At 36.8% G+C, this 17,194-nt stretch overlaps 1 protein-coding gene across 2 annotated transcripts in view; it reads right to left on the bottom strand.

Moving 5' to 3' along the window:
- The window catches only part of CSGALNACT2 (chondroitin sulfate N-acetylgalactosaminyltransferase 2), a 46,489-nt gene extending 30,044 nt beyond the window's left edge, over nucleotides 1-16,445 (bottom strand). Inside the window, exons 1-2 of one of the 2 annotated variants that reach the window (XM_045810022.2) lie at nucleotides 16,280-16,445; nucleotides 1,905-2,842 (exon numbers count right to left, since the gene is read on the bottom strand). In XM_045810022.2, the coding sequence (XP_045665978.2) occupies nucleotides 1,905-2,565 (661 nt within the window). In that variant the 5' untranslated portion in view covers nucleotides 2,566-2,842; nucleotides 16,280-16,445. Of the gene's footprint in view, nucleotides 1-1,904; nucleotides 2,843-2,919; nucleotides 3,150-16,279 lie in introns of those variants that run through there. The other variant, XM_087862919.1, reaches the window with a different exon arrangement.
- Nucleotides 16,446-17,194: the final 749 nt, after the last annotated feature.

The following is a 17,194-nucleotide window of genomic DNA, read 5'->3' as shown; positions in this document are numbered from 1 at the left end:
CTGAATTCTAGACCTGAGAGTCAAAACTTCTATTGCTTGGTTCAGTTCAACTAAAATAAATGGAGGGCCTTTGTGTCACTCACTGGTGGTATAAAGAGGGCTATATAGTCCTGGTTTTGAGGAACAGTCAGTCTAGTGAGGGAGGCAGAAAAATAAGGAAATAAAAACAATATACTGATATATATTTCACTCTACAAACACACACACACACACACACACACACACATATTCTCTCTCCCTCTCTGAGAGTGAAGTCAGACAAAGAAAAATTAGTACAGATTTAAACATGGTGATCTGAGATACCTGCAGGAGAAAAGTTTGGAAGTCTACTGGGCAATCTGATTTTTAAGTGTGACATTCAGGAGAGAGGGAAGCCCTACAGATGTGTGAGTCAGTCAATATCCGGGAATAAAACAATGAACAAGATAGACCAATCCACTCTCTCCTGACGCTTACAGCCTAAAAGGAACTCCAAATTAGGAAATGGGAAACATCATACACCATGACAAGTGCTGTGGGAGGGGACACAGGGTAGCGGTTACAAGAGAACACAGGAAGCACTGTTATCTTAAGACTTGCAGGTTGGAGATGACTTCTAAGTGAAGTGACATCTAAGCTAAAGTCTGGAAAAGGAATAGGAGTTACTGAATAATGAGTAATTATTTTTTATTTTTGCTGGGGTGGAGGGTAGCAGAGTGGAAGAAAAGTAGGGGACAAAATATGTTCCATGCAGAGAAAAATCCTGTCAGTGAAAGAATCCAAAAAGAGTTATAAGATAAGCAGAAGCTGTAGAATATATAACTGACATGGCTTCCTTTTTTTTTTAAGGCAGATGTGAAGACATTTTATACTTAGTGAGTTATTTTCTCAGCAGCTTTCAATTCTGCCATAAGCTACAAATATGGTGAAAAGACAAAAAGCTGAGCTTGCAGAAAAATTAGAAGAATTTTTGAGAGAAACAACCCATCCAAAATTGCAGTAAGTGACAACCGAGAAAAGAAGTGGCTACAACGAAGACAGCTACAGTACCATGGAAAAGCACAATGCCCTCCCTGATGGCCTCCAAAGGTCTCAAGGTACTACTATATTGTAGTATAGCAAGTACCATTCATGATGATTCAAGGCCAAAGAAACTACATGTGGTATACTGTTCATAATTCAAGCAAAGAGAACTTTCAAGAGAGATTTATAACCAAAATGGTTTTAAGTTTATAATTAAATATCTAGCAGGAAGTATTAAGATGGAGATGGGTGGGGATCTGTATTTCTATTTCTATCAATCAGGAAATATCTTAAGTTTACGGAAGTGTTCCTCAACTTTTGAGTCATACTCCATCTTGATATGTATACATCCCATGCCCTTTCTGCAGTCTGTATTAGGAAAATAGGTTATTTCTTTACTTTTCCAAATACCAAATATGCTTTTCAAAACTATATATGCCCCCTTGATGTTCTGACATGTGCTTCTCCTCCCTCTAAAATATAGAATAATCATCAATCTACTAAATTAGGGTTTTTTCTTTCCTTTATCAAATGGTTTTCAAATCATGAACCTTAGTCCATACATTTTGAAAAATACAAAAAAGGAACATCAAGACCAGCTAAGAGAGGAATGCAAAAGCATACGTGTACAAATACATACATAGCCCTAAGAGCCCTTCAACTTGAGCCCTATACAGTATTTTTCTATATAAACTTAGATTTATTCTATTTCCCTGGTCCTCTATGTTATTACGGTCGCATTATAACTTTTTTTAAAAAGCCACTTCAAATTCTTGGTGGAATGCAGTGGGTAAAAACTCAAATATTTCAACACTGTAAATAATGACTGACTTATACTACCAGCATAGAATAATAGCATTGTCAATTAATGTAACTATGGACCAACATATTTTTCACATTACCTTCGATGAAGTCATTTTCATTAAATATCATTTTCTCTCCAAGGGGACCTTCCTCATCTTCCTGCTCATCATCTTCATCAGGATTATTAATGACCTCCAAGCCAGCTTCAATAACTTCTACCAATTCATCTCGCTTGTCTTTTCTAACTGGCTTTTCTTCAGGATGGCGAGTGAGACCCATTTCCAACTGGAATACTTTCATTAAGGTAAAACTTTCAAAGGGAATGACTCCATACTCACTAGGTAATTTAGCTCCTATGCTAACTTCAGCTTTGTCAATTTGGGAGTGAAGAAATTCTAAAAGATCACTAGGTGTTTGTTCTTTGTTGCCTTGATAGCCTATGCCATTAGCCCCTACATTTTTTCTCTCTTGCAATGATCTCATCTTCTCACTCATTTCTTGCAATTCTTGTTTTAGTTGGGCAATTTGACGTTTTAGACTGGTAGCCCTGGTTTGATAATGTTCTTCTTGCTCCTGTAGGAGGGCTTGATAATACTCTTTACCATAATTTTCCCCAATAACACCAGGAAGAGGTGCATTTCCATCAGTCTGGGGGGCACACTCCAGAAGGTACAAAAATAATACCAAACTGCAGAGTAAAGCAAGACCCAACAGTAGCCAGTGGGTCCGGGTCTGAAGAATCAATCCTCTTCTAGGCATTCTTATTAATGTGGACTTGCCTAACAAGATAAGTTCTTTGGTTGTTCATACCTTTAGCAAAAGGTTATCAAAAATTAAAAACAAAATCAGAATTTCCATTAAAGATGGACCAAGATGAACTCTGCTACAGATTAAAAAATTTCTTCTTTCAGCAGTGAAGACTACTTGCAGAAATGAGAAATAGTACATACTTCCTGTATTGTTATCATGATATCCAGAATAAAGAAATCTGATCTACAGAATCAGATAAAATTCCATTAAATGGGTGGTGATTTTTCTGAAAGAAACAGATAGAATCAATCAGAATCTTGTTTCCTTAGCATATCAAATTGTTGGTAGTTTTGGTAAACTTACCGATGTGACTACTATACGTAGAACACCATGAGAGGTGCTAATACAATGTAGAATACTCTATATTGTAAATGCTGGGAGAAAGTATTAAGAAAAATATCTTACAAAACACTAAAATGACACATGCAATACTTTTAACCAGAATGTCTACACAACCATAACCTCCTGAGTGAATCAAAGAAACATTAAAATTATGTTTAACATACTTTGTGTTACATAGATACTACTATTTCTAATTATTTGATAATTATAATACTATAACTCTTTATTAACATATTTACATTAATATGTCATTTCCTACCTAGAGCATATCACCATTTGGGAACTGAGTTTCCATAAATTGTCTTTGTTATATTGATAATGGCTTACTAGGGAGAGATATTTTCTTCCAGTTTATTCAATTCAAGCATTCTACTTCATTAATTTCTATGGCTGAACCCAACCAATATAAGAGCCTTAAAATTAAGTGTGTGTGTGAGGGGAGGGACAATTCCAAAAGGTCACAGATATCTGGAAAACACATTAAGAAACATTTTTACATCCAAAGTCCTCCCATAGATTATTTGAGCATTAGATCACATAATTCTTTCCACTGTATTACACAGCAACAGATTTCCTACAAGTCTGGAAAGGTTTAGAGTCTATTTAAAGAAAAAAACGTGACCATTTTATTGTTTATCTATCAGGAAAAAAATTCAAAAACCATTTAAAAATGTAAAATCACACACTACTGTTCATACCATAACCAGCTGTGTGAGCTCTTCCGTATTTCTTTTTAAACTAAGGATGCTTAATTCTATAAATAGAGAACATTAAATTTAGAAGACAGGAGGCAAAGGAGGCCTCTGTTGCAGAGAGAATTTTCATTCTAACAAAGTATTTGTCAAGAAGGATATGTGATACTCCAGCAGTCTTTCACTGGGGAACATCAGTCCTAGTCACCTTCTTCATGATTAGGAAAGCCTGAATGCCTTTTTCTTTTTCTCTTTTTTCTTGTGGCACATATCTGAATAAAAATGTAGGATAGACTCAAGCTCCTTATAGCTAGTAGATCAAAAATAATGGACTTAATTACCCTTAGCCATTTATTACTTTGATTAACCAAATGATAACCAAGTATCATGAAAATTTTAATTCACTATAAGGAAGTTTTAATGTGATGGCATCTGTTTTACTGATTGTAAAGGCTGTTTAAAGTAATGTAGAAAAAACAGGAAAAAATTTTATAAAGAGCAGTATCTAATTAAAAAATAAGGATGCAAAGTTAATATTAGTCCTAGGACTTTACCATGTCTCAAACCCATAATTCTTAGCATAAGAAATGACTTGAATGTCATTACTTGAGAGATAAAACTTAGAGGTATCTCTTTTAACTATTTATAAGTTATTAACTAGCCTGCTTATTAGGGAAAAGAAAGACTAAAACTGAAAATGTAGAGTCATAATCTTATATTAGTTATTAATAAAGTTATACATATTTAACTAGGTTCCAGGTAGTTCTGGTGTAAGCATCTTTGCCACAAGCATTTTCACTGCATAGCTAATAGGCCATAAGGCAATTCTGCTGTAAAAGATTAAAAAATAACTGGCTGACAGTTTGGTTTGACAGTTTCTTGGTTTCATCAACTGGATGACAGTTTGGTTTCACTTCTCCATTGACGTGGTACTCCCATTTTTATATTATATAAAGCTTAGCCCTCATAATGATCTATACAGTGGCAGAGTTTTGGACCCACATTTCCAATAGAACTTTGGAATGTCTATCAATGGACACCTGACAATATGCCAAGAACAAACAACAGTGGAAAAGGCTCTCACAATACAACAGAAAGCTCAGTTACAAATATGTATCCTAGATTTGAAATGAAGGAAAAATGAAGGACAAAATCTTCGTGAAAAAAGAAATTGCAATGCTGACCAAGGGCATGGATCAATAAGCAAAAAAATAAAATAAAAGTGTAACACTATGAACAAAAGACTGAAGACAAGTGCTTAGGTACAATCCACAAAATAAAATCAGTTATGTAATATTGCCATGGATCTAAACACATTTTAATATAAATATTTTGTATTTTACAAGTCTTTATATTTTGTTCTTCATTTTTCATGTTTCATTATGTCCTTTTTAATAAATGTCCTTTTTTTTTTCTCACGATTTTGCTTTCTGGCCAATTACCTATGCAGCAAAAATGCTTATGGCAAAGATGCTAATGGCAAAAATACTGGATATGATTTAACTATACTATACTCAAACTATTTTGAAATGAAACTTGACAACAGAACTAACAGTATGTAATCTAAGTACCTCTACCTTTTATTAATATGTTACTTCATAGTTTTATTCTTTATATAGACAAAACATTTTAAACTGTGAGATATGACCCATTTAATGGGTCACTACTAAATAAAGGTTTACTTTTCAATGAAATACAACAGGAAATATCAGTGTATACCACATAATAGTAAGTTTTGTATTGCAATTATATATATGTATATGTATGAGATCTCTACATAAAATGTATTGGTAAGAGGGCTGCAGTCCAAAAATCCTGAAGAATACTGGTTTATAAAGTATTTTTATACATTTCCTATGTCATCCTTTTAAAATGGTGTGGATATTATCTTCATTTTGGATAGGAACAATAAGCTCAAAAATGAAAGGTTTAAGTAAGGTTTTATAACTATTAAGTGGTATTATTAAAACCAAGTTCTTCATTTTCCATTCCCTTAAGCAAAATACAGGTTTTAAGATACCTTACATGCTTATCTTACAGTTGAATCTTTTACAATTGAGTATTACCTACTGAAACGAAAGAAAAGTTGCTGTAATTACTTTAGAGTATAAATGTTATTTGCATACCTCTGTGGTTGTTAAAAATAAAAGATATCAATTAAAGTCTTATTTGCCTAGTTCCTGAAGGGAACTCTTCAGCCAAATCCTAGAGGACTAGATTGTTACATAACAGCTCTAAATACATTAAGTATGTTGGAGAAAACATCCATTTTTCAGCTCTTATACCTTGATTGCCATCATTCTATGTAATGTGTTTATATCATAAACAAAGTTCATTCATAACCCAGAGTTAATCCCAAGCAACTTTCTATGCACAAAGAGCAAATAGTTAAGTGTTGTGAGGAGAGAATGAGATAATTGTGGAGATGGGAAAATGAGCTGTTAAAGATATGCAATACAAAATCAACAATCTCAGAGTTGAAAGAAACCTTAGAAGCCATCAATTTTCTTACTCTGTAAGCCAGACTAAAGAGACTTCCTCTTATAGCCTAGATAGAACAACAGGGACCAGATTTACTCCTGTACCTGAAGCAATAAAAAAAACCAACCAATAAAATCCAGAATCCACCCTCCCAATATAAAACAATGGTTTTCAAGATACTGATCATTAGGTAATAAAGGACAGTGATCCTTGGGAGAAACAAAAAAAACAAACAATTTTCCAGCTTACTGCCTTAGTTTCCAGGCCATAACACAGGGAGTCTCCTCCTAAGCAAAGCCTAGCTGACTTGCTGAGTTGATGAGATGGAGCTGACAGTCTGAGGAGACCAAGGCTGCTAGGTTGAAAGGATACAGTACCAGAAGAGAGAGTGCAGAGAGAGAGAACTCCAGAGATCTGAAGAGCACACCCTTTAGGTATTGAGCAGGGCACAGACCAGTGCAGGCATATAAAGAAACTAACTGAAGCTAAAAAAAAAAAAAAAAAAATTAAAGGACACAGAACTTAGCATTCATACACGGCCAGGAATAATGTGCATGTTCCTACCAGACAGACTGGAAAACCTCAAATTCATGGGACATTGGGTAGAGTACTCATAAAGGTCTTGCCTCAGTAATGGGAAAAAATTAACTCTAGACTAAACATGGCTCTGGTCTTGCCTAACAAATCTTAAAAGCAAGACCTGAAAGGATCAAATTGTTTTCAAGTAACTGCACAACAAGCCTCAAAATATTTATAGGAATATAAAAATACCTAGCACCCAGCAAAATAAAATTCACAATGTCTAACATCCAAACAAAAATGATGGGGCATACAAAGAAAAATAAAAATACAACCCATAATGAGAATAATCAATGACTGAAACTGATCTAGAACTGACACAGATGCTAGAATTCAATAAAAAAGATTAAAATGGTTACAAGTGTATTTAAAAAGATATTCATGTTCAAAAAACCAAGCAGAGACACAGATGACATAAAAAACTTTAAAGAACTGAAAGAAAAAACATATCAACCTAGAATTCTATATGCAGAAAAAGTATCTCTCAAGAACAAAGGCAAAATAATTCTTGGGCCACTGGGTGGCTCGGTCAGTTAACTGTCAGACTCTTGATTTTGGCTCAGGTCATGATCTCGGGGTCATGGGATGGAGCCCCGTGCTGGGTTCTGGGCTCGGCGGGGAGTCTGCTTGGGATTTTCTCTCTCTCCCTCTCCCTCTGACTGCCTTCCCCCACCACCCACATGTGCACGCAGGAGTTCTCTCTCAAATAAATAAATCTTCAAAAGAAAATAATTCATAGACATTAAGAAGCTAAAAGAATTCACCACCATCAGACCTGCACTACAAATTCTTTAGGTGGAACTAAAATGATACCAGATGGAAATAGGAATCTACACAAAGCAATGAAGAAACCAGAAATGTTAACAATATGGATAATGATAAGTTTTCAAATTATTTAAATCCCTTTAAAATATAGACAAAAACAACTGAAAGTGACTCAAGAAGAAATAGTAAATATGAACAGACCTATGCTGAGACTAAATTAATAATCGAAAACTACCCACAAAGAAAAATCCAGGCCCAGATGTCTTCACTAGTGGATTCTACCAAGCATTTATATGAATTAATACCAATTCTTCACAAACTCTTTCAAAAAATAGAACACACTTCCCAACTCATTCTATGAGGCCAGTATTACTTTGATACCAAAACCAGAAAAAGACACTGAAACTACAGACCAATATTCCTAAATGATATAGACACAAAAATCCTCAACAAAATATTAGTAACTGAATCCACCAACACATAAAAAGTATACAACATGACCAAGTAAGATTTATCTGAGAAATGCAAGATTGGTTTACCATCTAAAAATCAATTAATTTGGGAATGCCTGGGTAGTTCAGTTGGTTAAGCATCTGACTTCAGCTCAGGTTGAAATCCAAAGTCCTGGGACAGAGCCCCAGCTTGGGCTCCCTGCTCAGTCCCTCTCCCTGTCCCCTCTCCCTCTGCCCCCCCCACATGTGAGCCCCCCCCCAATAAATAAATAAATCAGACAGTGTGGTACTAGCATAGGAATAGACATATATATCAATAGAATTTAGGGCCCAGAAATAAGCCTTCACATTAAGTCAACTGATTTCCACAGGTGGAAAGGTAATCCAATGGCTAATGAATAGTCTTTTCAGTGAATGGTGCTAGGACAACCAGATATTCACATACAAAAGAATGAAACTGGACTCCTACTTCACCCTATATTAAAAAATTAACTCAAAGTGGGTCAAAGATCTAAATGTAAAAGTTAGAAATATAAAGCTCTTAGAAAACATAAGTGTAAATCTCTGTGGTTTTCAATTAGGCAATGATTTGTTAGATATGACACTAAAGGACCAAAGACAAAACAAATAAACTGGACTTCATTAAAATTAAAAACTTCTGTCCTGCAAAGGATATCCTCAATAAAGTGAAAAGACAACTACAGAATGGGGGAAAATATTTGTAAATCATATATCTGATAGGGATCTGTGTCTAGAATATATAAAGAACTCTTACAACTCAATATTAAAAGGATAAATAACCCAATGGGCAAAAGATCTGATTAGATATTTCTCTAAAAAGATTAAGAATGGCCTACAAGCACATGCGAAGATGGCTCAACATCGTTAGCCAACAGGGAAACACAAATCAAAACTACAGTGAGATATTACTTCACATTCACTAGGATATAATTCAAAATGAATCAGAGATCTAAATAAAAAACCTAAAACTATAAAAGTAGAAGTAAACAAAGGAGAAAATCTTTGTGACCTTAAGTTAGGCAAAGTCTTCTTTGATCTAACAGTAATAGCATTACTGATGAACTGGATTTAATCAAAATTTGTTAACTTGTGGTCCTTGAAATACACTGTTAAGAGAATGAATAGACAAGTTACAGACCTGGAGAAAATAGGTGCAAAGCATATATCTGATAAAGGACTTATATTCAGAATATATACTTAAAACTTTCAAAATCCACTAATAACAAACATAACTCACTTAAAACTTGGCACAATGTTTGAGCAAACACTTCAAATACGCACATGAAAAAAATGTTCAACACTGTTAAACCACAATGAGATACCATTACATAGAATGGCTAATTTTAGAATGGTTAAAATTAAAAAGCGGTGTGTTGGGATGACAATGTGGAAGAACTAGAACTTTCATATACTGCTTGTGGGTATGTAAAATGGTTTTAGTTTCCTAACAAGTTAAACATAAGTTATGATTAAATCATTCATACCTGGATATTTATCTGAGAAAAATGAAAGCATATGTCCGTACAAAGACTTGTACGCTAAATGCTCATAGCAGCTTTAGATGTAACAGCCAAAAACTAGAAACAACTCAAATGTTTATCAACAAGTGAATGGATAAATAAACTGTGGTATAGCCATACTGATACATGCATCAAGGGTGAATCTCAGTAATTATTCTCAGTGACAGAAGTTCAACAACAGAAGAGTATGTATTGTATGATTACGTTTATATAAAATTCTAGAAAATGTAAGGTAATTTGTAGTGACAGAAAGCAGATGAGTCAGTGGTTGCCTGGGACCAGGTGGGGGTCGGGGAAGTGGTAACAGGAAGCAATTCTAAAAGAGCACAAGGAAACTTTCGGGAGTGATAGATATGGTCTATCATTTTGACTGTGGTGATGATTTCACAGGTATATACATATGTTCAAATTATCAAATCATACAAATATGTATAGCTTATTGTATGTCACGTATACCTCAATGAAGCTATTTAAAAAATAAAACCATATCAGATTTAGCTTTAGTAGTAGCACCAAAGAAGCATTTTTAAGAAAACTCCATTTTGTTCATTAAGATAAGCATGAAGATTTGTTGACTCCAAGTTTGGATTTAAAAAACAAAAATAAGAAGGGCACCTGGCTGGCTAAGTCAGTGGAGCATAAAACTCTTGGTCTTGGGGTTGTGAGTTTGAGCCCTATATTGGGTGTAGAGATTACTTAAAAAAAAAAAAATTAAGCAACACCCACTCTAAAAAAAGTAGAACTCATATTATTCTGAAGGTCTCATTGTATCTTCTCTGTTTGCCTTGTGATTTTGAGACAACAGAAGAGTGCCCAACACAGTTCATTCTAAAAACAAAAAACCTCAATTCATTCTATGACATTATTCCCTACATAACACTATGAGCTTCGAGCAGTTTCTACTCAATCTTTTGATTCTATAATTTTATAGTACTACTCATACATATTTCATACATCATTTCCATGATACTTACATGGCAGTGTGACAAAATAACTTCTGCAGTAAGAGTAACCTACTGCCTTTTGCAAAATACAAACAATCCATTTGAATCCATTTACTTTAAAAGTTCTATTCTGTATAATCTACCTAAATCTCTGTACAATTTCTTACTAAAGTTTTCAAACACTAAATTTATAATTTTTAGTTCATTTTTTACACAAAAAAGTCACAAAATTATCTGGAAAACATAAGCACCATCAGAAAAACAAAGCTAAAACATTATGAATTATCCATATTTATAAGGGAAGGAATTAGAACCTTTTATTTCTAGTTACAATGATACATGGATTTTTTTTAACATGTCATTGAATAAATGGCTTGTAAGTATTTAGAAATAGAAGTACTGATCACCAGAAGGTAGTACATTTCAAAAAATATTGGGAGTACGTAGTGTGTGTTAGGCACTGCAATTGCCTGAATGTTTCTCTCCCCAATCCCCATTCATATGTTGAAATCCTAACCCCCAGCGTGGTAATATTAGGGGACAAGGCTTTTAGGAGGTTAACTAGGTCATGAGGATGCAGCCCTCCTCAATGAGATTAGTGTTCTTAAGAGATCCCAGAGAGCAACACAGCCCTCTTTCTGCCATGTGAAGATACAATAAGTTGACAGTCTATAACCCCGAAGAGGGCCCTCACCAGAACTCAAATATACCGGTGCCCTGAGCTCAGACTAAGAGAAATAAATTTCTATCATTGATAAGCCAGTATATGGTACTTTGTTATAGCTGTCCAAATTAACTATGATAGACACTGTGTTGGGTGCTAACAACAGGTAATACCAGATAGATCATTTTGAGAAGTGTTTCTGGGTTTAACTACATTCAAGGCACCCAGATTTCAGCAAAACAAATGACAGTAATATTCACGCTATCATTACAGGTAAAACAGAAAAACATGTCAAAAGCAGCCTGTGGCACAGGAAAAACAACGAAAAAAATCGTGTAACAGCTGTGTAATCTTGGGCATAATACTTAACCTATCGGGCCTTCATCTATAAAATGAGGTAATTTGTGTGGATGGCCAAGATTCCTTCCAAGATGTTTCAATTCCTTTGATTAAAGATAAACTAAAAATAGACACATACACACACACCCCTTATTTTTTGGAGGACAAATTTAATGCACATGCTTTTTAATCCAGCAATTCACAATTCAATTTTTAAGATTTTAAGACTCTATACTATGGAAATACTAATACTAGTATATAGTCACATGCATAAGATGTTTATTACTGCTATATGTAATGGCAATAGAAGTAGAAAGATTAAGTAAACTGTAGACATTTATACAATATTTAAAAAGAACGAGGTAGACCCAGATGTGTTGACATGGATAATACCTATAAAATGGTATTAACAGATTATGAACATTTCTCTTAGTTTGTCTTGTCCATATAATAGGCTTGGGAGCCAGACAGGCTAAATTCATATATCTGCTCTACTGCTAATTCTTCGTTATAAATAAGTTTTTTAATCTCTATAAACTTCAGTTTTCTCTTCTGTTAAGCAGGAATAATTATGAACCAACCTTTCAGTGTTATTGTAAAATTAGTCAAGTAAAATATGAGAAGCATTAAGTGCTCAATAAGTGTTAGGTGTTATTTCCCTTACGTAAAGTTTTGTTTTGTTGTTGTTGTCAATGGAGTCAAATGGTCTCTTCCTGCATGACTTCTCCATTTTAGCTTCCCTACTGGAAATAATCCTAAAATAAAACTTATTTTCTCAAATAGGCAATTCTTTAATTTATTTAATAATCCATGCTCTTGTCACTAATATGAAATCCCACTTCAATCATAAGCAAAATTCCTGTACATATGGAGGTCTATTTCTGGCTCTAAACTAGGGGTTAACAAACATTTCAGGTAAAGGGCCATGTAGTAAATATCACAACCAGTCAACCCTGCCTTGGAGCACAAAAGCAGCCACAGAAAATGTATAAATGAATGAGCATAGCTGTATTCCAATGGATACTGAAATCTGAACTACCTATAACTAATGTCACCAAGTATTATTCTTCTTTTGTTTTGAAGCACTTAAAAATATAAAAACCACTCTTAGGTCACAGGTCATACTAAAATAGGTGACCGGCCACACCTGGCAACTTGTGCTCTGAATCTTTACATTTTCGTACAGTCTTAAATTTTTTTTACATTTCTAAAATTCTATGAAATAAATTAAACATGATATAAGGGTATACAGTGAAACCTCTCTCTTCTCTCCCATAGGCCCAGTTCTCTTCATCAGTTTTTGTGTATCCTGCCAAACCTACTGCCACTATTAAACATCCCAGCATAACATGTGGAAACATGTTATTTCACCTATAGGATAAATCTCTGAAAATGGAACTGCTAAGTCAAAATTCCTTAAGTATTCATTCCAGCATGTAACTGGTCAGTATCTATAGCTTTTTGCTTGCTCAGGATAAGCCTTCCAACATGTCTTTACCTATTTCCCACCTTGCCAACCAACTTTTAAAATCATGTTAAGTATTTGTTCCAGATTATAGACCTTAAACTATAACTACTCTAGTCTGTGGATCCTTCCTTAGCATTGCATTACATGTCTTAGCTATGGTTATTAATGCCTTGGAGTTAAGAAATAAGTTATACTATTTTCTTTGGTTACTGTTTCTTGAATTCCACATCTATTTTTCTTGGATTAATTTTTCACTTGATACAGTACATCCTCCAGTATTCCTTGTGGGTGTGGGTGCAAATGACTTTATTTTGCCCCTACCTTTTTTTAAAATTTATTTATTTTAGAGAGAATGAGAGAGTGAACGAGAGCAGGGAGGGGGACAGGGAGAGAGAAACTCCAGCAGACTCCTCACTGAGCTTAGAGCCCAACACGGGGCTTGATCTCACAACCCCAAGATCATAAACTGAGCTGAAACCAAGAGTCAGATGCTTAACTGACTGTGCCACCTAGGGGTCCCTATTATGCCCTCACTTTGAATGACAGGTTGGTTACAGACAAGTTTCTTAGTTCAAAATATGTCTCATAAGCACTTTTTAAAATATTGTTCCACCGTAACAGTCCATGTTCCAGATTAGAAGTCTAAGTGCACATCTGATTTTCACTCCTTTATAGGTAACCATATGTTTCTCTTTGGAAGCTTATGGGATTGTATATTAATTTATCCATAAAGTTCACAAATTTCATTGGAATGTATCTACATGTGTCTATCAATACTCTTTTAAGACTGTTGGTATGAATCGACTGTCTAGTCAGATACTTCTACCCAGAGAAATTTCCTTGTTTCCTTCCTTTCTTCTTTTGACATTCTACCATAAGGTAAGAATGGGAAATCTGGCATTTACGGTGAGTTGCGAGGGGAGGAGAATGGGGAATAGAAGCTGTTAGCCTAGCCAGAAACCCTTAATCCGTGCCACATCTTTCTATAAGCTTGCTGAAAATCAAGTATACTTACTGATCATCCCCACTACACAGATGAATGGAGACCAGAGAGGGAAGGGCTGATATACATTTGCCAGTACTTTGTTTCCTGATACATCTTTCTGTTTGGCTCTGGATGCCCAAGATTCGGCCTGGATACTCCTACCCTCATGATCTCTCTGATTGTTTCTCCTCTTCTAATTTCTACTCCTTCCTGGAACTGCTATTAGATGTTCACTGACTCTTCTGGATCTATTTTCTATGTCATAGCTATTTTTTCCTACTTTCTACTTTTCAATATTCAAGATGTATGTTCAACAGGTATGATGCCCTCCCAAATCTGAGCATCCTAATATTAATTTTTCTTCTATTCCTTACATCAACTCCATTGCTACAGGTCTAGTTCTATGTATCTATCTCTCACATGCTACTTATTTCTGTTGTCTGACCCCATTAAAAATATATCAGCATCTCAGTATACATGGAAATCACTGTACTCCTGCAGTAAATTCACATTTGTAACTAACCCTATAATTCAAGTTTACATTTACACCTAGTACTTGTGTAGTATGACAACAACAAGATAAGGTCTTTGACTTGCAATCCCATGATTCTTCAAACCATTTTTTAGTCCTATTCTTTTGGTGTTTCGTTTCCCCTAACAACCACCAACTTGAGTAACACAGTTTTTACCTAAGTGTTATGCAATAAGCTTCAGGGACAGACTGTCACCAGCTCTAACAGACTTATCTAACAGTTAAACAAGTAATGACAGTCTGGTAGAAGATTGTCATAGGTGTGCAACCCAAGAAATAAATAGTAATACAGTAATGAATCACTTAAGTCTTGAACTCAAAACAGTTATGCTTTTTACCAATCTTTAATGTTATAGAAGTTAAAATAATAAATTCTACTGAAAAAGAAAGACTCCATGTTGGTTAAAACAATTTTCTGCCTACCTTATCGTTACTTCATAGCTGACAGAAATGCACACAGGTGTTCACCATGAACATTTATAAGAATGTGCATAGCATTCTTCAAAATATGTAATAACAGAAATTGAAAACACAAATATCCATCAACAGAAGAATAGTCATACCAATGGAATATTAAACAGCAATAAAAAAGAGAATGAACTACTGATACATGAAACATCACGGGTGACTCTCACAAGCAATGTGCTAAGCATTCTGCATGATTCCATTAACATCAAGTCCAAAACAGACAAAACTAAGAGATGATGACAGAAATCAACACTGACTGGGTGGCAGGAGTAAAACTTGGAAGAAGTAGAGGGAAACTCCTGGGATGATGGAAATGTTCCATAAGTATAATTTGGTCTAGCTTGTGGTTACACAAGTTAGTAAATATATAAAAATCCACTCAGCTGTACAACTAAGATTTATGTACCTGACGACTTCATATGTATTTTATACCTCAATAAAAAAGAAAAAAATGTAATTTCCAAACTGTCAATGTTCAATAAATGCTGGAATAGTTAACCATATTTAGCTCTAAATATTGGAAACCGAACATCCTTTTTACATTCTTTTAGTCATAAGGCAATTTTAAACAAATGGTATCAGAATAATAATACAAAATAAAGGTTAACATTCTGAGTCATAAAATACTTGGTTCTCCACCTCCAAGTATGGAAGTACTGTTTTAATACAACATTTAAAGATAACATTAATTCCACCAAAAATGAAGACCCAGTTCCTGAGAACCTTCAAAGAGGTTAAATATCCGGACACTGCATATAAATCTCAAGAACAGGATGAAGGATAAAAGCTTAAGATTTATAATTAAATTTTCATTCTGCCAATAATGTCATCACAAATAAAAGCATCACTATTGCGTTTCCAAATTATTCCTCCGCAAGCTGTTCACGAACAGCGCAATTTTCCAGATGAAGACTGAAAATGCAAGAGGCTCCCTGTCCGTAGTCTCCTCGGCCCCGCTAATTCCTACGCAAATGTGCATCTTTAAAGGCGCCAGGCGTCTGGCAGATACAACGGGGGGCTGCTGTCAACGCCGTGAAGAGGTAACAGCTGACTACAAAGTTTACGCACTGAGAGAAGCAGAGAGGGTGGTGAGTTAGAGCCCCCCCCCCCAAAAAAAGTGATAAAAATAAAACACACCCAAACCAACGGTCCTCAGCATCATTCTCAAAAGAGAACTCAAACCGTTCCGAAAAATTGTGACTTTTCCTAACACCGCAGCGGCCTCCCGAGGTCTTGTCCAGGCGGCGACCCCATCGGGACAGGGCCCCCCGGCGGGCCAGTCTGTGAAATGACCCGACCGGGACAGGGACCCACAGCTCTCCGCCCGCGCCCCGGCGCCCGCACTGCCCGGGCCCGAGCCCGAGCCGCGAGAGCCGCGGGCAGGCGAGGCCGGGTGGGGCCGAGTACTCACCGCGCTCACGAGTCCGCGCAAGGCCACCGCCGCGGCTCCGCCGCCTCCTCCCCGGCCGCTGGCATATCCCGGCGGCGCCCGCGCACAGGGGTTACCACAGCCTCGAAGACCACCACACGCCGACGCGCCGACAACCGCCACTTCCGGCGCGCGTGAGGAAATGAGGCTGCCGCGGCGGCGCGCGCCCGCCCCGCCCCGCCCACACCCAACCCCGACAGCCCCGCCCTAGCTCCGCCCACTTTCCCCGCCCGCTCCCGGTGCCAGGCTTAGGTAGCTCAGTAACTGGCATACAGTATTGATTAATCGATTATCTGTTGAAAATGCGTGTGTGTGTGTGTGTGTGTGTGTGTGTGTGTGTCCAAAAATGATTTGTGGAGACCTGGAGAGTGTCCCAGGCAGAAAACCGTTCCCGCAGGAACAAGGGTCTGCAGGGACAGGAGTACCAGCTCCAGCCGACCGCTGACTTTGCGAGAGGGAGGGACTCAGCCGAGGATGGCAGCTCAGTTCCGCCCGGGACCCCTGTCCTGGGAGCCCGAAGGAGCGAAGAGTGCCTTCGTGGGCACTGGGCGAAGGACTGAGAGGTCGCCAGAGGTGTCTCAGCATCCTCGAGTGTGCTGGGCTGAGCGTGAAGCCTCCAGCGAGGAAGTCCCTTTAGCCATTCCATTACTTTGGACCTGGGGTTCCTTACATGTGAAATGAGGGATTTGAAGTAGACATTGTGGAAGATGGCTTGAGATTTGACATTGCATGATTTTAGTGAGTGGAGAAAAAGAAAGCCCAATCTAACATCCCCTCCACTCAACTGCTTATTTCAGGGCATCCCCCGAGGCACTTTGTCCCGCCCTGGGGAGTGATGGCATGGCGGGGGGGGGGGGGGATGTCGGGCAGCCCCAGCCCCTGCTTGTGTCTGGGCAG

This window comes from Ursus americanus, chromosome 6 (assembly GCF_024610735.1).
Source record: "Ursus americanus isolate L20-20 chromosome 6, mUrsAme1.1.p, whole genome shotgun sequence".
Lineage (NCBI taxonomy): Eukaryota > Metazoa > Chordata > Mammalia > Carnivora > Ursidae > Ursus > Ursus americanus.
This window is presented reverse-complemented; position numbering and strand designations above follow the sequence as displayed.